The sequence below is a fragment of the Dendroctonus ponderosae genome, unplaced genomic scaffold, assembly GCF_020466585.1.
Source record: "Dendroctonus ponderosae isolate FM_Combo_2020 unplaced genomic scaffold, Dpon_F_20191213v2 Dpon_F_20191213_1, whole genome shotgun sequence".
NCBI classification, from domain to species: Eukaryota; Metazoa; Arthropoda; class Insecta; order Coleoptera; family Curculionidae; genus Dendroctonus; species Dendroctonus ponderosae.
The window spans coordinates 53,806,479-53,831,461 of record NW_026017110.1 but is presented as its reverse complement, the minus strand read 5'-3'; the positions used below and the strand labels follow the sequence as shown (position 1 = coordinate 53,831,461).

The 24,983-nt window shown below is 34.2% G+C and overlaps 1 protein-coding gene and 1 long non-coding RNA gene across 5 annotated transcripts in view; one reads left to right on the top strand and one right to left on the bottom strand.

Moving 5' to 3' along the window:
• The window catches only part of LOC109533872 (protein trachealess), a 99,077-nt gene that overhangs the window by 27,393 nt on the left and 46,701 nt on the right, over positions 1-24,983 (top strand). For all 4 annotated transcript variants that reach the window (XM_048660642.1, XM_019899379.2, XM_048660641.1 and 1 more), the window contains one exon: positions 5,191-5,238. In XM_048660642.1, coding sequence (XP_048516599.1) covers positions 5,191-5,238 — 48 coding nt within the window. The remainder of the gene's footprint in view (positions 1-5,190; positions 5,239-24,983) is intronic.
• The window catches only part of LOC109533873, a 179,543-nt gene that overhangs the window by 136,836 nt on the left and 17,724 nt on the right, over positions 1-24,983 (bottom strand). The window contains exon 3 of the long non-coding RNA XR_002171566.2: positions 9,701-9,748. This is a non-coding gene — a long non-coding RNA (uncharacterized LOC109533873). The remainder of the gene's footprint in view (positions 1-9,700; positions 9,749-24,983) is intronic.

The following is a 24,983-nucleotide window of genomic DNA, read 5'->3' as shown; positions in this document are numbered from 1 at the left end:
TCAAGCTGCCCTAGTTTCTATAAATTTAATTTGATGGCACATTTAAAATTCTAATTGTTGAGATTTATATTTTGTGCAGCTTTTAATATTTTATTTTCTACCATTAATGGCTGCGAATGTCAAAACGAAGCTATGTGCTTCAATCAACTAATTCAAAGTATTTTAAATATTTTACAAAGTGAAGATTTTGATTTTGAAAATTGGTTATTCTATAGCATCCAAATCCAGTGCTGATTCGAGTTTACCTAATATTTCCGAATTACAAAAGAGTAATGTATGATTGCTTTATTACTAATACTAAATGTGGGCGGCATAATATCAATTCTGCGTTCATGATGTCAAATTATATTTAATTATATTAATAATTAAGCATATTGCATCAGAAAGAAAGCGACTTCAAAAGATGGGAAGAACATTTTAATTTACATCAGACTCATTCACAAATAATTTTGCTATTTGGTGCAGCCAAAAGTGCGTTTCAGACTTTGAATCTACCAGAAAACACATATTGATTCAATGTGACAAGAAATGACTCTTGTTCGATGTGGTCATCAATTTCTCATAAATGATTAGTTAGACGAATAACTGAACACTAAGCAATATTTCATATTGACATGTAGCCCTCAAACGTTTTTCCTTACATCAAAATTGAATTGCATTTAAAGACAGCGCACACATCGATTTCAATTCCACAATAGTAAAAACTCCAATAATAACAATGAAAAAAATCAATATATTTAGAGTTTTATCGATATATTTCTAAAATCACCTGCATATATTTGACGACATCCAGTGAACGTTTGAATACAAACTTACATTTAGATTGTCTAATTAAGGAATCGAACTAAGATTAAATCGAGATAGCAGTGTTACTTCATTATCGTCCGTTATCAATAATATTTAATCGAATCGCATATTAAATTTGCAGTATATTGTGCATATCAAGAAATCATGATTAGTTCTAATTTGAAATTAGAGAAAGATCGCCATTTCTAAGTTGAAACCTAAATTGTACTGATCGGATAATAATAATCATTCCTCCCGGTCACGATACAAAATTTTATTGAAAACGAGAATGAATGTTAATAATGAAACGAAATAAACCTCTTCATCAGGCAATTGATGGAATTATTTATTAGTCTATTACCAACTACTGCAGTTTGACAAAGAGTGTTTTATGATTAAATTGAAATAAATGTGACTTATATTTGGAGTCAAGTTATTAATGAAATTATAAAAAATTTTCACGCATTTAGAATCCCAAATAGATATATTACTAGGTATGAAAATATTATCAAAGGCAGTTGGATTGAAATGAATGCTAAACTCGTTTTTAATATTGAATTCTGGCAACGTGGCCAGATCGGTCGCTTGTGGTGGTAAATTGACTGCGCCCTTAATTACACGCGTTTTCGGTAGGGTGTTGATTTATAGGGCAGTTAAATATCTCATAAACAGCACACGAGCTGCACGGAATGCCGTTGTCATATTTGATGACATTCCGAGAAGCACTTGTAGCTCACGGTTGGCGCCTCGGCTTCGCAAAAACTTTTTTTTTCAATACTATTCTTATACATAGAAATTACAAAAAAATGAAAATCAAGTTTTTTTTTAGTATAATTATTTGGCGGAACTTAATTGAAAGTTTATAGGCCAACCTTGTTGAGACTCACTCGGTCCATGGTCTTAACAAACTCAGCAAAAAGTATAAATTTTACTTTTAAAAATGTCTTGTTCCTCATGAGTGGTTTTTTTGTACAAGCCATGATGGGTAAATGCAACCAATCTTCAAGCCAGTGTAAGAAAGTCTCAGTACCCATTAATCGAAAGGATGGTTGAATAATGGATGTCGCCATCTCGATCCCGTACGGCAAGATTGAACTAGTACAACTGAGTTATTTCAGAAGATAACAATACGCACGCACGTGCGGGATCAATCCCATTATTCCTTAAATAGGCAGACTTGCGCTTTTGTTTCTCCAGAGTAATGAAATCAGATATTAATTGGCTCCATATTACGAAAGAAGACTCTAGATCGATCTCATCTGTTACAGTATTTCAATTTAGAAAAACCTCTACTTATATTTTCAATAAAATGGTAGCTTTGCTATCACCACGAGAATCCGGGTCGCGCTGATTAAATTTGAACAGATGGAGCTTTCGAATGACATCTCCAAAAACTTGAATGTCTGTTGTGTTCACAATAAAAATTAGCTTAAAAGTGTGTTATTGCTTAAATGAGTTATTAAGCAAGTTAGAGAGACATTAACAATAGTTCAAATACGTCTTGCCTTCGTATATATAAAGGGTGTTCCAATAAGAACGACGGATTTAAATTTTAAACAAAACATATATATTTGTTGCATAATTGGACAAATGACTGCCTCGGCTTTGCTGGCATAGACGTGCTCTTTTCATCAAATTTTCAAGGACTGTTGCGCATCAATTTTGGGGTATTTCAGAGATACAGCGTTAAATTTCATCTTTGAAGGCTTCACTTGTTGTTGGTTTATTCACTTGTGACTTTAAAAAACCCGAACGAAAAAACTCCAAAGGCGTTAAATCGCATGATCTGGGCGGCCAATGCCGATCTCCAAAACGAGGAATAACAAGACAAGGAAATAACTCGTGCTGTAATTGAACAGTTTCTCTGGCTGTATGGCGTGTTTCAACAGGACGGTGCACGTCCTGTTGAAACCACATCCTGTTGAGATCCATATTTTGCAATTTTGGCACAAACAGTTCGTTAACATTTCACGATAACGAACACCACTGACGGTTTGGTTAATGCTTGACGAACTGCATTTTCGAAGAAAAAAGGTCCGATGATGCCTCCAGTCCACAATGCACTGTTTCTGAACGATCACTAGTGGATTTTCGGAACCCCAAATACGACTATTTTGTCGATTAACGAAGCTATCACGATGAAAATGGGCCTTGTCACTAAAGATGATATTTGTTGAAAAATCACTGTCCAATTGTCGTTGTTCCAAAATTCAATCAACAAAGGCTCTTCGTTGTCCATGGTCTTCCGGCTTTAGCTCTTGAGCCAATTCAACTTGTACGCATAAAGCTTCAAATCTTTTATTAAAATTCGATGCATATTGATTGTGGAAACAGCAATTTCCAGAGCGTGTTTTCCTAATGCGTGTTTTTGTTTTCACTTCATTAACAGACTCAGTTTGCTGAAATTTCCTCATTAATTTTCTTACAGTGGCTTTAATTGAAACATTCCGATCGGCCATAATTGTACGCATTTTGCGGGTGTCTTTTTCGTGTTATTAGTCTCAGCGCAATTTGTTCTGTAGTCTGTGTATATCTCTTAGTTTTGTCTGTAGCGTTTGTTCTGAGTATGTGTCCTTAGTCCAGAATTGGTGTGCAGATGGATTTGTATATTTCGGTTGCTGTTTTTGTACTAATTCCTTTGCCTTTGTATGTTAATGTTCGAAAGTGTTTTGTCCTCTTGATAATTTCGATCCTTGTACTTTTTAAGTTTTTGTGAATCTTAGCTTTTAGTCTAGTGTTATTCCTAAATACTTTACGTCATGTGTGGGATCAGTTCTGTGGCCGTTTGCAGTAATACTTAAAGGGTCGTCTTTCTGGTGATTTGGTAATAGAACTTGGTTTTTAGTGGCGTTTGGCTTTAAGCTCAATCTATAGAACCATGTCATAGTATCGTCGGTTAGTGATTGCAGTTTTGGTGTCGCTCTCAGTGTTGTTTTGTAGTCGACAATAAGAGATGTGCCATCTGCGTATTGTAATATGTAAGCCGTTTATTCAATTTTATTTTTGTCCTGCTTGTTGTGGTTGTATATGTGGTGACATTATATGTTATAGAGGAACTGCGAGAGAGGTCATCCCTGCGTTTGTAATTGTGTGTGTATACTATTTCTAATAGTGTAAGTATTTTGGGGCATTAAGTCTATGCAGTTTGTATAATAGTCCTTTGTACCAGGCACTGTAGAAAGCTTTGTTGATGTCCATGAATAGACACGCTGTCTTGTTGCCGTTGAGGTGTGTTGCTTGTATGTTGATGGTTAAGATGAAAAGTGGGTGTATAGTCTAGTGATTTGTTTTAAATCGACATTGATACGGTGGTATGTGTTGTCCAATCTTGAGTTCGACCATTTTACTTATTACTGGGAGTAGTGTGATGGGTCTAAAGTTTTGTGTTTGTGTGTTGTCTAGTCCATTTTTCGGGATAGGTATTATATACTTTAGGATAGTATGTTTTGTTCGATGTCTGAGTGGGGATCTATGAATACGAAAAATATATGAATATAGTTCTTTATGTAAGGTATAGTGAAGTGAAGACAGTCATTTAAGGGGTTATTAAGAGAAGGAGCGTTCGCCTTTCCTAATTTTATTTTTGGTTTTGAAAATGTTATTGCTCCCCTCTGGCATTGTTAATGGTGTTGCCGTGCCTGCAGATGAACTGTCAGTCTCCGTACGTCGGTGCTTGTCCTATTTTAGTTTTGGTTTCTCCAAACATACAACCGTCCGTCTCGTTTTGTTCTATGTAGTTGTAAATAAGATGTGTTTTGTGGTTTAGTCCGTTGAAGTTGGCGTAAATAAGTTTTAAATTCAATGTTCTGTACTTGTGATGGTTTGTCTTAGTTGGTCGAATGGTTCTGTCGGGTGAAAGCATATCTATCATTAAAATATACATGTAACCCACATGAAAACCACCTAGTTGTCAACATCAAAGTCCTCGATGAACCGTTTGCGCAGTTTTTTTTTATTAAATCTTCTTTAATCAGGTTGTTGGCATCATTCATTTGATGTTTATATTTATTTATGATGTAATCGTGCGTAGTGATTCCAAAACTTTTTAGCGATTAAAAATAACCGATTTTTCTACCCGTAAACCCAGTCCAAGCCGTCTGCATTAATATAAGTTTTCTTTGCATAGTCAGTTCCATCTCAGTGAAATAAATGAAGTTGCGGGTCCAAAGGTATTGAACCGGACATATTAAGTCTTATTTAGGGGTGACAGTTTCAGTATTAAAGGCGGAGAGGGTGGAAATTTTGCCTTTAGGACTTTAGTTGTACTTACCCTGCCCTAAAGAAAGGAGGGTTGGTTGATCTGTGAATGTGTCGCTCTAGTTAGCCTAGCACGGTTTATAATATAAATATGTTGTGGGCAGTTAACGGCCTTAGTTATACTGACTTTTTATTTAATTTTTCCAGAAAACCTACGGTTGATGATGTGGGCAATCCGTCTTCTGTAAATGCTCGGTAAGTTACATCCTAATGTTACACTTTGTTATAGTTTTGGACTATAAACACATACACTATAAATAGATTGACGTGTCCCAAACAAAATTAATACTAAATAAAATCATTTGAAAAATAGCATCCTAGTATGTAATGGTCACACAACGGGCTGTGATATATGTGAAAATATTTCAATCACGCCATTAAAGTGCAATAACAGACATTTTATTAAAATAACTCGGCACGACAAATGATTCTTTAATTACATGTATTTATTGAAGGCAAAGAAATTAAATGTAAAGACACCTGTTGCAAGTGCTGCCATGTTTATGTAGGATCTGGCAAATTATGTGCACGTAAACATGCACACCAGCACATCGTCACACAATTTATGTAATAACAAATTGTTCCTTCAATGGCTCATGTATAGAGTGATATAATCAAATTATTAAATTGTAAGAATAGTAAATAGATAACATCAGATATTATTAAAAGAGTTCATATATTCTAAACTGTTTTATTTAAAACCAGATAAATTGACTAGTTTGGTGGATTACTTTAAATATAAAATTAAAATCAACTTTTGCTTAATTAGACTCACCCAGTATGTTCGTGACTCTATGCGTTGCATTATTTATTTTGTTCAACGCTCTCGCTCAGACAAAACACTTTAAATTAATTTGTTTGCCTGATTGGTATCATTATTAAGTCACTAAATTTGCAATTTAAACGGCTACCGTGTTATTTACATCTCAATACCTTCAGTTATAATACCTCATATTTTATATTCATCTGCATACATTAAACGTTTATATCTTCGTATTAAGGTCATTCAATAGGTAATTATATACTTATATGGAATTCGCAATGAAGGTATGCATTTGATTCAAACATTGAGGGTGAACCACTTATGATAGCTAGATCAATTTGACTCATTTAGTTCTCCGACACTTGATAAATATCTAATCAAATTTAAGATTGAAGAAACACATCAACGAGAAAACGTCAGAACAAAGGAAGCAAATGAAACAACTTATCAATGCTATCAAATTATACGAAAATCGTATTTTGACCTTTTCAAAAAATCGGTTTTGATTCTCATTCGAAGAGGAACTAAGCCAAATTCTATGAACAAAGATCACTTATAAAAGCATATAAATGAACTATACAGCCCACAATTGTCTTAAACTAAGAAAACCGGGTAAAGAATTCGTCTCAAAAGACTCGTCTCGATAATAAGAAAACTTTTTCCGAAATAATTTTGGAGTCCCGGAAGCAATAAACGATTTATATGGTCAAAATAACTTATATCAATATGTTTCCTTATATAAAATATAGCTGACTGAAGGTAACTTTTGTAACTCCATATGATTAGAAAGTTACGGGATATACCTTTCCGTGAATAGTATTGGTTTTCTCCGTAACCCCGATTCTCTATTTTCTTTTTTCTTATGATCCAACATTCGACTTCAGATCAAAATGGCAAATTGTTCCGTAACTGTGGTAAAATGTAGAGGGAAAATGATGAAATATGACAGTGGGACGTGAAAAAATAAAAGAAAAAACCACTTAATGCATACCTCGGCATATCGCAGAGGAATTGGAGAAAGGCGTTTCCCCGCACAGCGACGAAAATCTTGTGAATAATTGATAAATATTGTGATTCGATATTCCCGACATAATCGGATTCTCCGCGTGATACGTTCAGGAATGTTCTTCTATGTCATTTACAGAATTATAATTTCTTCTGAAAAAATTCACTGCATTTATAATAAAATTGCTAAGCTGAAAGTGAACATTGCCAAAATGAAATTTGATAATATGTGTCCTTAGTCTCCCACTTCCTAAGTCAAGTTTTCCAACTATAAAATGCTATTGAGAAAACTTGAAATCAACCCTCTTTAGTCAGTCGAACTCGACTTAGAGATCTGCGTTGCATAATTCATTTACTTTTATGACAGCCCGATCATGGCAGAAGCCAAAAATAAATTAAGATAAAAGACACGATATATCGAACTGAGCCACCCCTTAGTTTTTCAGATTCTTATCCCGCTTCATTCTGCACGGTTCACATGTGAAATCGAATCTTTATATACCGGTTAAAACCATTTTCCTTTTCGATAACCTCAAGGCAATGACTTTTGATTATTCCGAAATAAGATTAGAACATTTTCGGTTTCAAAGCATCATTTCCAGTGACTATTGTAACTCGGTTTTGTTTGGAATGTAACTACTGAAGTCAACTCAAAAACAGGGCCGAAATTCTAAAACTCTTAATATTTTCTTTCAGTGATATATGCCCTAAATTTCTATAAATCAATGCCTCTCTAAATCTCCCCAAATTGCGGCGACCGGCATTATTTCGCGTTAATCCCGACATTGGTCACGGGGCCTTTCGAGATCTACTTTTTAATGTTCCATTGTGGTTTCCAATCATAACCGGCTTACCGCTATAACTCCCCACTAAAATAGAAGTAAACCATTAAAACCCCTAGTTTGCTTCATCATTTATGTTCGGTTTCCTTTGCATTAAAATTTTGTTTTGTTGGAATTGTCATTAAGATCTTCAATCTTAACCTACATTGAGGTTGAATAAGCTGATCGGATTTTTACATTATCTTAAAATTATATGTTTAATATGACAACGTTTCGGCGAGAATCGAAAACATAGCAACATTTAACTAGCTCAAACAGAGGAAATATTTTAGGACCAGTTTTTAGGTCTAAAAATTATAGAAAAAAACTAATAGGACCGAAACCGGTTTTGGGCGTGCTTGCTCATGAGACCTGTGAATACATTTCCGAGCTCTCCAATCATTTCAAATAATATGTTTGTATATTTATAGACATTAGATATTATAATAATATACCCAAGCGGAGTCGGGCATGTGACGAACTAATATAAAGGAACAAAGCTAAAGAAAATTAAAAAAACAGAAAAATTAACTTGTGCTTCGGTGTTTAGTTGTATAAACATATTAACTAGAGATCTTCTGTAATTACTAAAAATGGAAATTAAATCAATGTTCGCTTATTAACGAGACAAAGTTATTGTGAGAGGCAACTTAGAAAATTACATAAAAATATATATTAAAATGTTTAATGGTAAATTAAACGTCCCACACAACAGAAATAGGTGTCCACATGTACTAAGCTACAAATTCCAGTCGGTGAGAATATTAAATGAAAATTATCTAATGATATAAAAAATGAGAGCTGAAAACGCATTGGAAGAAACGAAGAAAAAGTGAAACTCTTGCATAAATAACCGAGGCACATTTTGCACAAAATTTTGACAAATGGTTATGTTTATGAGCGAAGATCAATCTCTCTAAATGGACGTGTTTTGGTTGATCCAGGATGGAGGGTTTAGTCGAAGCATAAAAAATAGGCGCGCGAATTTAAAATGCATAGAAATGTCATCGATACAACAACTAGCCATATTTTATGATTGACTCGCAGCGCACCCTTATAATCTTGATTCCTTGCCGCACGGTTAGGGATCGTGAAGAAAACTGACCCCTACTGGACCTCAAATGGGATTTAAAACAGGGTGGACCTTTGTAAGTCCCTTTAGGGACGGACACGCGACTGTACGCGTGGTCTTTTAATTCCCTTTTGTTAGTCTAATCCCTGAATGTCCCTTTTACCGTTGTTGGTTACGCCTCCCGTTTAAAAGTCACGTGTTTTACTTTTAAAACACCGTCAGATATCAATTTCGGGGATTTTTCACTTATAATTTAATTTATTCGTCAAACTTCATTGCGTTTCAATTAAACATAGCCAGAATGTCGGTTGATTACGCTTTCATAGATAAAAAACAACTAAAAACTAACAATATTCGATTAATACATCACATCAAGGGCGTAATTACGCTGGGCATGTGGTCCGGCAGACACATCGTACATAAAAATGATTTGTTGTGGACACAAAACAGGACAACATGTTGTACAAATTATCTTATATGAAAGTGGACACGCTGGACCCCGGCCAAGTTTTGTATATTTTGAACTTTAATAACAAAACTATGAGTCCAGGATGTCAAACTTTTTCATAACACCCCTCATTTATCATTTTTTTGCTTTCTTAATATTGTTTTACTGGTTTGGGTACGGGGAATATACCGGGGGGTAGGCTGAACTGCATAGATTCATGAATGAATAGGTATTAAATGTATAGATATATATTTGATGATGATAATTAGTATATATATAGTAGGAAAATATTTTTGGTCACTGAACCAATTTGACTACGCTGATAGGTGAAGAAATTCGGGGGGTAGGAATGAGGCTAAAGAACAGTAAGCAGTATAAAGCAAATAAAATACGAATAATTGGTAATAATTCTTTTAAAACGCTATTCATAAAAGTACCTTTTAAAGAATTCCAATTCGGATAAAAATTAAATTATGTATGATGGCATCAGTTGGTGCAGCAAAAATGTAACATTTAATACATAAACAGCTTTCAAACCATGTACTTACCAATACATTCGCATAAGCAGACCGCTCCGCAAGTGTCCCGCATCACTCCTAAAAAAAAGAACAAAACAATTTAATAAAAATTGCCATCAGAAAAACAATCAATAAATGTTAAAAAGCAGTAAATTAATAGAACGGAATTCGTCAGCAGTGCCTTAACTCTATGCTGTTTAGCACGAAGCTAATTAATTTACTCTAAAGCAGTTTGCTCGATGGGTTATGGTTTAGATTTTTGCATTAGTGAGTGTCAAGGGGACGGATTAACCGAAGCGAGAAAATAGAGTTGCGTGACTTATTGTCCTAGAAACGAACACACTTGTCAGGAATAAATGGTTTCTCGAATTTAGCTCAAGCTTTTTATGGAAATTCGCAGAAAAATATCAAATCAATTATCAAATAAAACGTGCTAAACCCTGAAGAGATATGACATGAATAACGCATGACGAGATGATAAAATCACAGGAAGAAATCTTAATAATACTGGAAAAATGAAATTGGCAAAATCACGTTCCATGCGGCTATATGGATTTTTAGGCAAATCGAAAAAATCATCGCATTGCAGCAAAAATCGGTCATAATGCCGATTTTAACAAAAAATCATCTGATAAAACCGGGTCTTACATGATGCACCAACACTGAGCCCTACATTTACACTTTAGATAAAACCAGCTTTCTTTAACTTGAACATTGATGCTGTTTGCGCCCCCAAAGCGCAAACTATAATCTCTATCTATTCTATCTGAATTGGTTTCAGATCTTTTAAAGTTAAATAAAAGATTATTTGAAAATGCTTGTTTGGAAAGCGAGGTGCAGAGCTTTAATACAAGCTAGCAACACATTTTTTATGCAATGACCCATATAGCCAAATTATCCGAGTTCGAAGAAGCCAAAATCCTAATATGAGGCCAGTAGAAGCCTGAACACGTATCACGACGTGCTCCAGCTGTGTACGGCAATATCTGATGACCCAAAGACGGGGAACCTGGTGCGTGTCTAGCGTGGGCCACGCTTAGTGGTGGAGACGACCAGACGACGTCCCCGACGTCGACTGGAGAACATCGACACGTAGGGATGTGGATCCACGTGACTGTCCCGCATGGAATAGCCGATTGTACCACGTCATTTAGAGTTTCTTGTAAGGTCAAAATTATTGACAAAAACCCCCAGAGAATAATAAATAGTCTTGTACGTTTCTTAAATGGCAACCGCGAAAAACTTGAAAACCACGTTTGACCTTTGATTTTGCTGTTCACTAAAGATTCGAAAATTGTAGATCCACAGCAGAGATTAAAAATTCACGTTTTAAAACACCATGATTTATTTGATAAAAATTAAAAAATACTTATTATTTTTTTTACATTTTGAAGGAGTTCTTGAGCGAGAGACTCCAGAATTTCTCACTTTCACATTCCACACTTATTACCGATATTAAAAAAAAATGACGAACTTTGATTATCATTAGAAGAGGAGCCGGGCACTCTTTCTTAATAAACGTTAGGTTATATGGTCTTCATTTGCGCAAAAACATGTCTTAGTTCCCTTAAGATCATGTGCTTACGGGACCCCTGTATAATCTATTTTAAACGAAGTAAGATGCCAACAGGTCATACATTCATGATTTCTCCCATTCTTGCTACTTTCAGTAAATTACAGTTCAAACACAGCGTGAATTCTCTCGAGATGTCTAATAGTATTAAGCAAGTGCGGAAAAGAAGAAAAAATAAGTTTGATTCAAAATTTGGATATTCTTAGAAAATTGACAATAAAGTATTGAGTATAAAGTAGCAGGCATCTAGGTAATGAGAAAAACCAGGTTTGTAGGTGCGATTTAAAAACTTTTTTGCCAAAAAATTAGTGTTTTGCAAATATTGCAGTTTTTCAGCAATTCACTGTGAAAACTCTGGGGCATACACAAACTCCGTCAACATTTAATGACAATAATGTATCGCGTCAGCACGGCTTTATTTTGCTACTCCTTTCCTAAAGGGACTTTCCTACTTTAAAGACATCTTCTACTCAAGTCTAAGCAACTTTCATAAGACACTCAGAAATTGGCTCATAGACTTGAAATCAAAATTAAAAATATTGTTATTTTGACCCATTATATTTAATAGAATTAATTTCCCTCGGTTTAGAGCAATTTTCTGCCTCATTCCTCAATTTTAGAAAATGAAAACAGCCACAAGCAGAACCGAATAATAAAAAGGAACTGGCTTCGTAAAGGTACCCAGCTTGGCACTGGTAGTACGTCATAGAGTGGTACCACGGGTGCCCACGTCTTGGATCTCGCCGATGCGGAGAAGCGGCCTCTTGTCCTACTCGGCACATCAGTCACTGCGGTACGATTACTGACCCAATCAATGTCGATCGATACATTTTAATGCCGCCGAGCCGAAATAAATAGTTGCCTTAATATAAAAGAGGTACCAGGTCGGGTAGGTCGTCAGGCCAGCGATCGAGATTCATGCTAATTTGTAATTTGCTTTTTTTAAAACAGGTACCACCTGGGATAAATATTTTCACTGTCAAATAGGAATAATCACAGATGATTTGCAGATAGGAAAAGGTGGAAATGTTCGAATTCATACACTCCAAAAGTATTAAAAACACTGACAATCGAATGAATAAGAAGCATGAGAGCAATTTCCTGCGTGTATTCATAAATAGTCAGAATGCGGTAATAAATCGGGACCGTGTCACTTTAGGTCCCAGGGCAGTCGTGAGCCTGCATGCTGAAGGAGTCAAACACGCGCCTGTAAACCACCGATTTCCACCCCCTTACCCAAATGTGGCACCTGTGGCATGCATGGACTTCAATGCAATTATAAGTAGAGAAATATCGATTCACAGTCTCGACAACTGCGTACAGTATACGTATGCACCATCTTTGCTAAGGAAAATTGAAAGAACCATTGGAACAAGTTTCGAATTCCAAGTTGAAACTTCCAGAGAAACTTAAAAGGATTTAATAAAAAGTTTCACGTTCCGAAAGGCTGTCGAAAAACGCTATAAATCAATAGGTACGCTTTATTGAAACTATTGACATATTAAGTCGCATTAAGACAAATGTTCTGTCAGGCAGGGAGCCTTATTGCGACTCAACGCTACAAAATGAGGTGTATTCGCTATGTTACTGTAGTGTTGAACTTTCTTCTAATGCAATACAGGGGTAAAAAGAGATGTTTTGTCACTAATCGAATTCCACACGCTGATCCAAATTAGGTTAGTTCAGTTTGAAGCTACTGATTATAATTAACTCAACAAAATCTTTTAAATATTATTGTTTATTTATATTAAAATTGGGCCAAGCAAAGAACTTCTGTTATTTGAATTTAATATACATATTTAAGTAAAGGCCTGTCAGGATTGTGTTTTTATTGTGTTTAATTCACCTTACATTACATGTCAATGATAATTATTTTTATGTTTTTTGTACCTAACTTACAACTGAAACTATTCGAATAATCTCATCGCTGATTCAAAAATTATATGTATAAACTTTGAAGTGAAACATAAAGTCTTTCGAAATGTTCGAAATACAAAGTTAGTTTACAGTTTACAAGTTTCAGTAGATCAATCTTTGTTTTGTTTAGTACATTAATTTTTTGTCGATTGCACTTGTCTAAGATAATTCCCAAATTTAATTTCCTAACTATTTGTCAAGTTAATTTTTGTTCAAAGTAACTCAAAATTTTCGTAATTTTCATGTTTTTTATTTCTGTTTAAGTGCAAATGGATCCTGCTAATTAATTGACCATGCAAGTTTTTTAAACGGTTTCACTCAGAAGCGTTATATTTTATTCGCAATACCGACATATCAAAAGTACATAACAGATTGTCTACATTTACTATAACGGATTTTATGATTTGCTTTCCACTGCCTGGGTATAACATAACATTTTTTTAATGTAGCTCAATGAAATAATTTCTTCACGTGTGCGCTCCTGCTAAATCGCAAAGCTAATTTCCAATAAATATTCATACAGTTTTCATGGCGAGGAAGTTTAAAGAAGTGTGAAAGTCAATTAATAAGCGTTGCGTACGACGTCACTGTCTTTAAGTAACAGGAATTAATTTATAGGGACTTCCAGCGCCGGAACCAGTTTATCTTGTGTTTGACAAAAAGTTATGAAATCAAACAAAAAAACATTGCTCAAGCTGGAATTGCTACAATATCTCATACAATCATAGGTTACAAACGAACTTTTGTTCATTATTAGCGAACTTACCTTCAAAAATTGATTTTCTGTGTTTACAGATTTTTTAGATGAAACTGATTTGTTAATGATATTTTGGCAAACTATCATTCCGCTAGTGCGGCCACAATATGACTATTTCTGTTTTTACACTTTTCCTTCGTTTTGATTAAAATCGTGCCTCACTTTCCGCAAACATAATTTTCGGTTTTCAGCAAACATTAAATTGTAAAATCACAATTCGGAAATAGTGGTATTGTAGAATGAACTGCATAGCTGTCAAAGAATTTGGTTGAACAAATAGCGATTCAAAAGTAATAGCATTCAATCAAATTTATAAAATATTTGATTTATTTATTTTAGTTTAAATGAAATTTCAAATTGTAATTGGGATTAATATATTGAAAATACGATGGCTTATGGTTTGAAATCTAAAAGACGAAATACATTTATAGATCGTTTACTGATAATTTACTCAAACCGTGTAAGTACACGGTTAACAACTTTGGCTCCTAAGCTAAAAATCAGCAACTTGAATTAGGGGATTTTGAAAATACGGTCCTGTTGAAGGTGTAAGACTGATGTCGGCATAAAACGTCTGAAGTAAGGTTATATCCCACGAGTGTTTGTCTTAATTATTAGCGCGCATCGAGACAAGTTAGTCATTAAACCAAGTCCCGGAGGGCCAAAGTACTCTGCATCTAATCAAAGAACCAATTCCGAAGTTTCCTATTGAAAATTCGACGACATTTTCTGGCGATAGTGCCAATTTAAACTTTGATCAATTTGATTTGCATTTTTTTAATAGGAATATTTTAATGGTTAGAGGCGTTTGGATAAACATGGTAATTTTTAATTATTGTATTTAATTGAGGATTATAATCATGAACACTCACTCTGCTACTAATGTTTTTCAGTGCTTTAAAAAGTGTGAATAATAGCGGCTTAATTGGCGTCTATCAAGCATAACAAACCAAAAGAAGAAAATTATGTGTTCCTGCAGTTATACTAAAATTTCCTTAAAAAGCTCTATTCAAATATTATTCGTAGTCGTCATTAAAAAGCTCCATTCATTTTTTAAGATACTAAACAATACTGCCGAAACCTTGTGAGATGTAAAAAAACACCTTCTCGGAGTACAAGAAGAATTTGGATGACCGCAATGACTTGCTGGAAAACGAGATGAAAGAATTCGACACGCGCCACTGTTCTAATTGTATTTAGGCCTCTTTTGTATTGACGATAATCTATAGGTCTTATAGACGTCGAAAAAAGAATTAATAAACACAAATTAAACGAGATTTAGAAGATGAAACAACTCAAGAATAAGGTAGTATTTCAGGTCAGTGACTACTAAATTAAATTCGTCTGTTAATTAGTTATTAGAAAGTAATTCGAAAAAAGATGTGTCGTTGTTTATGGTTTTAGTGGTTTAACAGAAAAATACATCTGATAATGCTATTTAATTGTTTTTGCAGTTATAAGGCTGATTTAGAGCTTTGGCGATGTCATGGTGCTTATTTGCGTAATTAATTACTAGGGAAAAACAATCCCATTCTTTAAAAACTGTCGGTATACAATATAAAATTACTTTCAGTCGAATCGATTAAGTTTTTGTATTTAATTTGCAACAATTAAACTACTACAAAGTGATATGAAACTCATGGTCAATGTCAACTTCCGATCGAAGCGGACCCGCGTAAAATAACCAGACATCCATTATCGGAAATTTTTTCATCGCAAATTACTTTTTATGTGTCTGTCGAGTTTAAAGCCCGCGAAGTTCGACTTGATGGAATGTTAACAGTTTACAGATACCTAAACCAATAATAGAAACTGATAAATTACACATTATAAATTCCGATATACATATAAGAATATGCCTGCCATAAAATTATTTCGCTTTATATTATATTGTGCCACATTTCAAGCCTCTAAAAAGCCGACCATATTTTATGTCTTTGCCATTTATGGCCGCCCGATAAATGCGCAAATATTTAAAACTTTTTGCACTTTTTTATGCGCACCACCGGTATTGTGAAAGTTTCTCAGAATAAAAATTTGTTAAATAAAGCATTTTCCATATTTTTTAAGAGGTTCAGTACATTTAAACAGTGAATAAATATTTATGATTAACCATAATACATAAATATGGATCTAGCTAGAAAGCAATGATTTTGAGTAGATGCGCAGCTAAATTTTTCATTCATATCTACAAATGGCAAAGATTCCGATGCATTTTCATATAAATTACATCATATTTCTGAAAAGAAGGGCGAGGAAGCCCGGGTTTAGTGGCCCGTCTTCGAAGGCTGTTAGTCATCCTAAACCATGATTTATGGACACTAACATATTGCCAGCGATAGCCCTCTGCTCACCCTAAAATACAAGGGTTGTTCTGACCCCCAAACATTTTCAACATCCCCACAAATTGAACACCTATATCTTTAATTTATCCATTCTTATTTCACTTTAATATAAATCGGTATATTTCATGGAAATCAACATCAACGGATCTATTTTTTTAATATCGTAAAACCAAATTTTTCAATTATTTTTAGTTTCAAATGTTTGATATATCTTAAAAATACATTTTTTTATAGCTGTTACTAAAGCAGATAAGTTTCAAAAATGTCAAGTCCATATTTTCTCTATAATCATTCTGAGTTTCTATTTATTAACGCTTGTTTCAATTTCTAATTGTAGTGCTCAATTATTGTTAAACATTGTCTAACAAAATTTTTACCTTCTACAATCCTCAAGGGTTCAGAAATATTGTATTTTAAACCTGTTCGATATTTTATTTTTGGTAGGACGATGTACAAACCCATATTATATTAGATTATGCCTGTGACAAAAATGAATCTAATTTCATAATGCGCTTCAGGTGAATCGATGCTTGTTCATGCATATAATTTGGAAATCCCTTTTGAAAACTGAATCAGGCTTCATTTATTGGCATTTCATATTTCATGTCATACTCAAAATGACAAACATTAAATAACTTACTCTAACACGTAGAATTAGAGAAAAATGGTTTTTCTTAGAGGTAGTACTCGTATAACCTAAAAGAGCTAGAATTACTCTTTCTGTCCCCCCGCTTTGGAAAAGACAGTATCATTATCATCAGTATCAGAAAAAGCTTGAATGCGATTTGTGAAACGAATTATTAAACAAAGATAAATAATCAACATAGAATTCATAGAATTAAATCAAAATGAATCAATCTCTAAAACATCTAAAAGCCAAAGAAAATGTAATCTTCATTTCATGTAGACCAAACGTAAAATGTACTGAGGACAGTGATGTCTAAATTAATTAAAATTCGTTTCCAATGTAATACAACCTGATGTCTTCAATGGAACATTTTTCATTTAACCCCTGTATGGAAAGCAAATGATATGGACGTTGAAATCCTGCATCTGGGAGGCTTTATTAAAGATTCCATCGAGCAAATTGCCGGTGTCACTGAGTTCCTATCGATATAATCACTGCCATGTCAGCGTGTATCGGAGAAATGGGATTTACATAATTCCTTATGCAGAATAGACGTCAAACATTTTTTTGCCGGGCAGAAAATACATTTTCGTCTGCTAATATAATTTTAACACAGTACCCAATTTGAGACTAAAGAAATGTTGAAAATTTAGATTACATCACGTAAATAAAATAAAAAAATTCCTGAAAAACAAAAGAAAAGGGTCCATAAACAAATTGCGCTCGCCCTACGGCAATAAAAAAACCATAAGTTCTTTTAATTAGTGCATCGAGACAGTCGTCAAATGGGGAGAAGGAGCGTTCCTTCGGCAATTTACATACTACTTTAATAGAAGTCGGTTCAGAAAAATACGGTTTCATTAATAAAATTTACAGATGATAAAGCATGGCAAGATTGGCGCTAGATAATTAAAAATGGCGAAAGGAAAGCAGTAACTCTCATTTCCCGGTTCGTACCTTTATTCTCAGGGGTAACTTTTTATTGCCGAATTTAAGTTGGACTTGTAAAAATATACAGCTAGCGCTTGACGACTAGTCAATGTTTAACTTGTAAGGGTTCGCAAAGATATTTTTTCTTCGAATATGTTTATAACATGTCGACCAAACATTAAAGCGCTATTGTAGAAGCGTGCGCTCCAATAACAATATCGAAAAAACGAGGGAGTGCCAAACCTTCATACATCTCGAACTGGGGATTTTAGTCACTTTACTTGGTGGGCAAGGGATTAAATTAAGCCCTCAAAATATAACTGCAGAAGTTAACAAGACTTTGCACTTAGCGCCCTCTTATATGAAATCTAGTTTGGGATATATAACGTGGAGTGAAGTAGTATTTTTAGTGCTAGTTGGGTATTATCCGAGTTAAATTTAAATATTTAATTTCATAAAGTACTTTCAATATTGTGCCTTGTAAAGGGATCCTCTACTTAGTACGTATCCATGAAAGGGGATGTAACTGTTGGATGCATTTGTTGTTTTATTTACTTTTCAACTTTTCTACTAGCGGTTTAGATTGAATTGTTTAAAAATGCAAGATCCCAAAGTTGACAAAAATACTGAAAACATGAATATGATGGAGAAACAAGAGTAGAACCACATTACATACGTTGCACTGAGGCGCAAAAAACGTTCTCAGCATGCACGAAGAAAAGAAAAACTATAAAGGAGCTGGCGAGAAGAGTTATGCCATTGGCAGTCTGTTGAAACTGATCATATCAAAAGCTGTTCTCAAGAAATTAAAAACTTAGTTGTCCTAGAACGAGTTCACAGCGTATATTCTGACCTTTCTATTGAAGCACCCTGTTAATCCAGAGACGAATTATTTACCTACTATTGGAAGTGGGTCTCATTAAAGCGGAATAACCAGGAAGTTTTAACATCCTGGTCCCCAATAAGCATAGGAAAAAATTCAGAAGACATTCATCGCTATAGTAAGTTCTAAAAAACGTTCTATTCAAATGGAAAAAATAACTGTTCCTATTTTCTCCTGTAAAACACAGCTCAAATCTTTGATAGGAAGATTTATCACAGTACTGATTAATATTGCAGTTACGAGAATAATGTTTAAGAAAATCAATGTCGATCTCCACTTTAACCAATATTATTGAGAAATAATAGAGTGTGATCCATGAGAAGACGAATTCATGGTTTCAATTCCTTATGTTTCTGTTTAATCAACAATGAAATCAAAATTAAGTTTATTGAACACATACATTAAAAACAAATAATAAAACAAGCCCTTATCAGAACAATATTTCCAGTTGGCTCAATAAAGATTACAGTCAATTTGAAGAGCCCTAGCCAATTCAATAAATTTACCTTATGGGCGACCTTCTGGCCTTGGGTCATCTGCTTGTTTACATAATGACGTCGTTTAGGCCGCCAGTGCACTGCCCTGGGCCCCTTTATTTCTTAATATGAATAATATTCCCCAAGCAGTCATATAACTGCTTATTTTTTAACCGGAATATATTGGAAAAATGGGTTTCAAACTCAAAAGTAAAACAGATTTATTGAATTCTATATACAGATCCAAATGTGGCTTTTGGATAATCATTAACGGTTAAACAGCCATGAAATGAAGTCTTTTATAGTTCAAATTCCCTTTATGAACAGGTATTATCGCTTCAGTTTTTAAGTCCTTTGCGACAAGGGCAGGAGTATACAATTTTCGATTATGTATGTGCTGAGTCATTTTAAAGTTAGCCACTTTTGTTTTTACTATGTGAAACCACAACAATAAACCAGATTCATAGCAAATTATGTACAATTAGAAGAGCATTTAGTCTGAGGAATAGATGAGGGGATAGAATGAATAATTGCGAACATATTACTAATTGTGACGGTTCTATAGCTCAATTTAACAAAGCAACATTCATGCAGTCTATAGAGTGAGGGGGTAGTGCTAAATACTATGGAACGACACGAAGTGACGAAGCATCAAGTTTAATTCCCCCAATGCCAAAATGTAAATCAGACTAACTAAATATTTTCATATGCATCAATTTAGGCAAGGACAAAATATAATGTAATTTTGGACTGCCTGCCTGGTAATAAATGGTTACGTTTTTGAATTTAATGACATGTGACATATTTAGTCGCTCTGCTCCATTTATTCTGCTGCGAAGGGCTTTAGTAATTTATGACAATTTTCAAACCGTCACTTCATTACTTCTGAGAACGGTTACATAAGGGCAATTACATGTAATATAATGTCAGAAGAAAAATCTACGTTACATGACACGATTCGCGATTTTAGATTGGATTTTTTTCTCGCTAAAATAATTCAACATGAGGGTGCTTAGATTTTTTAAAGTACTCTTCAGTCCCAAAATGTGTTTGTTCTCTAACAAGTTATCACTTGACAGCAGATTGAATTATGTTTTGTGAAAAATCTGTCACATTTTAGAACAGATTCTGGAAACAAAATACAAGTTACCTACCTACATTAATTTTCTGTTTAAAGTCCTATAAGTATAGGTTTTCTTCTCGATATATTTCCTCATCAATCAGAATTGATTTGCTTCGAGTGATTTGACGCAATTGTTCCTTGTGGCGGTTTGTTGGCTATTTCATTCCATTTTGCATTTTTCTTTAGTATTAACTTTTTGGCCCCAAGAAAAATGACTTGGCCCCAGACTAATTTCTGTACTCAATTGCAAAAATAAAGTAAAAAATAATTTTAAATAGCCCAAATTCCACAGTTTGTGCTCAAACAGACGGATGATGTAGGAAATTTAAGTAAAACAATTACATATTTTATAATTGCAACGTTTTCATGGTTTGGACGTTATCCGGCTTGTTTTTTAAGGAGTTACACCTTCAGTGTTAATTAGGTATAGCAAGTTAATTGGACCGATATATATTTTCTTCACCGTTTGCTAGTCGAATATTTTCGTTAGTCAAAGTTTTCCCGAAGGAAACTTTTCATTTATTTATTTTCTGCGGAATATTCCTCAGGAAGTTTCTGATGCTCCTTTTCACGAAATAAACTCAAGTCAAAATTGTACACAGCCCATTCAATATAAATACCATACAAGCTCGATTGGGGACATTGAATAAAGTAAATATCCCTGCACGATTTGACACTATTTCATATATCATCTTTTCAATCAGTCGTCGACTGTTTGTTAAATGAAATGCCCCAAAAAGGAATATATTCTATGCATTTGCTTAAGTTATTATGTGCTAGAAATTAAACCATTAACTTTTCCTGCAAGGCGGTATTACCCCGATCAGCAACAGATCCCGATTGCTGATAAGTCACAACACAAAATGAAGATACAAAACCTACTTTACATCGTCAAAGCCCTTTGATCTTGCGGAAACAAAAAAGTATGAAGTTCCCGTCAGTCGGAGATGCAAGAAGATAGCTTTGATTAGTTCAGTCCGTCTAGAGATGGCATCAAGGTGGTACTCTGCGGTAATAAGGAAGGAGTTTGTTAAGGCTCAGTGGCGGTACCGACAGCAAATGGAAATGTTGGGAAAATTCAAAACAGGAGGTTATAATAGAATGCACCTTTAACGCATTAAATGATGACGGAACGGAAAATTGAGAAGTAGACAAAATCAAGACAATGCAGAAAGTGAAATGTTATTTAACGGACTGACAAGGAATTAACTATAAGAAAACCTTAAACGCCAAAAATTGCTGCAAATACGTGACTACCGTCGGGAGAAAATTTATAGTCTGCGCCTATGGCGTCTAGCCAAAACGCATCAAGTCTTTAACGAAAATCTTAAAAGCTAACATAATTGTGAATTTAAAGTTACATGTCGCGAATGCGACATTCTCAGGACCATTTCTATCATGCTCCTGTGAAATAATCGTTTTCTTCCCACAATAAATTACCTTGAATGCTCATTCAGCATGACCTCGCAACACAGATTGTTAGTGTTGGAGCTCTTCTTAACAATGTTGCCATTGATGTTAATTTTTTCACTTTTAATATGTATTAGGCCATTTCTAGCAAATAGTCACTAAATAGTAAGTTTCGTTAAGTGACTTGAAAGCACTTGGCATAATATCGAATAGTTTTTTATACAATGGCCAAATTATTAAGCTTTAACCAAGGATCAATCGAAACTGTTACGATGCAATAAAAATAATAATAAAATAAGAAAAGAGAAAAGCCCTATCGAAATGGTTTAAAGTTAACCGTAAAAAACGCATTTTCCTTGAGCCTACGCGCCCAAAGGTCCGGCCAGGCATTACAATTGGAAATTGAAATGACGTCGTAAGTTCTGGAGCTAAGGGCTCAGTAATGTGGCATTTAGTTCCATAATAGCACATTTACACATTGATGGTCACTTCTAGATCAACTCCGATTCTCATTTTAAGATACCTGAAGCCCGATTGCTTTATACCATTTTATCTCAAGATTTATTAGCTCTTGTGCTTAATAGTAACATCGGTCTATAAACATCGTTAGCAAACACCTACATAATTCAAGACAATAACATCTAAAACTGACAAACATCTGCTAATTTTCATAAAAAAATTCGTATGGTTGGCCGGTGAATTCGCTCCTTGAAAACAATGCTCGATACTTATGAGATAATTTTCTTATTAACATTTTATTTGTTCGCGTTATCGCTGTAATAAAACTGCCTTTATGCAGGATTATGACTCAGTGGCAAAGAATTACTTTTGCAATGTTGCCAAAAAAATTGTTATAAAGCACTTAATTTTTCGTAGTTTACTCTTTAGTCATGTTTCTTAATCATGTGTTAGAAATCATGAATTAATTATTTGTTTCAAAACTTGATATTTTGCATATTATAACAAGAACAATATAGTTTTATAATATTTTTCATTTCGTAACTGTTACGGGAACTCAGCTATGACTTGATATGTTTTGGGAATTCACCTAAAAACTACATTGTTTTCCAATACCAATGTTGCACCTAGAAATAATCGTGTTTATTTTAAAACTTTTCGATTTTTCGTTTGAACGGAAATAGTTCCATGAAACTCCGTTGACTCGCGACGTTCCATCGTGATGACAGACGAAAATATGTCCGGAGTTTTCATCCCGAGGTAGTCGTTTAACATCTTTACTTTGTACAACTTGTTAAGCCATAGTGCTAACATTAAGCAGTTAACGTCGTTAAAACGTTGTTAAAACTACGTAATTATACGCCAAGGTGCCGAGTTATACAGCTTTTCTTAGATTTCAAATTAGCCGTAATGGTTTGGAGGAACTTGTTTGTTAAGGGAGCTTTAATTCTTTATTTGACGAAGGGCATGTTCGTAATTTTGAGTGGAAAGTTCTGTATCAGGTGTGCACTTAAATTGTATTGAAAAATTAATATAACAGTGATTATATTACTAGGGGACGCAATACCAGATGCTGTATTAATGACAGGTCATGGAAATATCAGATTTATTAACGAATCATTTACTGGTTTCTCTAGTTTATTTAATTGTTTTGTATTTTATAAGTATGTCGCTTCCGTTGTTAGACCATCAAAAACTCAAAAACGAAGTATTCAAGACAAGAATGTTACCTACTGCAGTTTTGAAGCAAATAGCTAAAATCTCGGAAAATTTGCAAAAACATTGTCATTACTTTACATCGGTGCGGTGCGGTCATAGTTTCTTTTTTATTTTCAGGACACAAAATTACGTGTTTAATGAAAAATAATGAAAAACATACAAATTCGATCTCCGATATGCCGAATGCCACAAAAAGCCGAAGTAAGAAAAATGTTATTACGACACTTAGGAGACCCAGCGAGGCGAAGAACCAAGTAATATAATCATGTTGAACGGCGCAAAGATGAAAACATTTTTAGTTTCAAAATTGCCATGAAAAATGCTATTATTATTTTCAATGTAATAATTCAAAATATATATCGTTATGATTGCCGCGGACAGCCACTCAACCGTAGAACGGCTATTCTGTTCGAACATAATAAGAAGGAAGAACCGCACAAGATAATGAAAGAGTGCTAGTCGCAATCGCTTTCTTTCTCCTTTCATTTCGATGGTTTATGGGATTCCAATGCAAAATGCCACTGACTCAACGTTTTTCCTTATTCCGGAAAATTGGGCATTATCCAATTTGCATTCACAATTTTCTTCGATTAGATTCGCTACAGAAAATGCTTTAATACGTATCATTAACTCATGGCACAAGAGGAATTGTCTCACAACAAGAACAATTCAAAAGAAATGAATACTATTGAAAGCGTAACGCAAAATAAACTGTTATTAAATTGGAAATATTCTATTTATTGAGTGAATTAGGCGAAAGAGAGTTGATGAATATTCTATTAGCTAGCATATTCTATTCCATTAAGAAACAGTCAACTTGCATTAAATTCAAAACAAAACGAACTTATCAGTCTAGTTCTCTTCCTTACAAGTTCACACTGATCGCTCCGATTGCTAAAATTAATTTCCTCTGTATTGATATTTCAATGTCTGGCAAAGCATTTATCTAAATCACGAACTTATTGGTAGTCTCCGGTACAAAATGAGCTTTAAAAGAACATCGACAGCCTTGTCGCATCACAATTTGCATGTTAACTAGATACCATCTTGAAATATTGACAGATTCCGTACCCCCGGATGGTGAGATTGGCTTCTCTCTTGTCAAAATTCGATGATGCCTAATCGTATGCATGGCTTTGAACCCCCATGTTCATGTAATATGCATACTTACGTAATACATTATTATCTCTGTGATATATTCATTATCCTGCCCATTTCAATCCGATAGCGTTTCTAATTGAGACACCAGATTTTCAGTTTTTATCAAACTGTTTGGCTAAACCTATGTTTATGATCTCGCTAAATATAAGGTAAACCGATAATTGCTCAAGAATGTGCTCATAAGTTATAACTATGAAAGGCGCACAAGCAATAGGTTTATTGGTCAAAGATAAAATGGGTTCGAATATCGAGCTCTTAATGATATGTAAATTTTCAATTGTAACACTCTGCACATTTTACCAATTCTTTTTAATGAATCATTCATTGACGTATGATAATAGAGAGGAATTATTTATAAAATGTGCAAGCAGTATATTATATACAGTATATTTTGCTCGCACACGCCCATTTTCATAAAAAAACATATAAAATG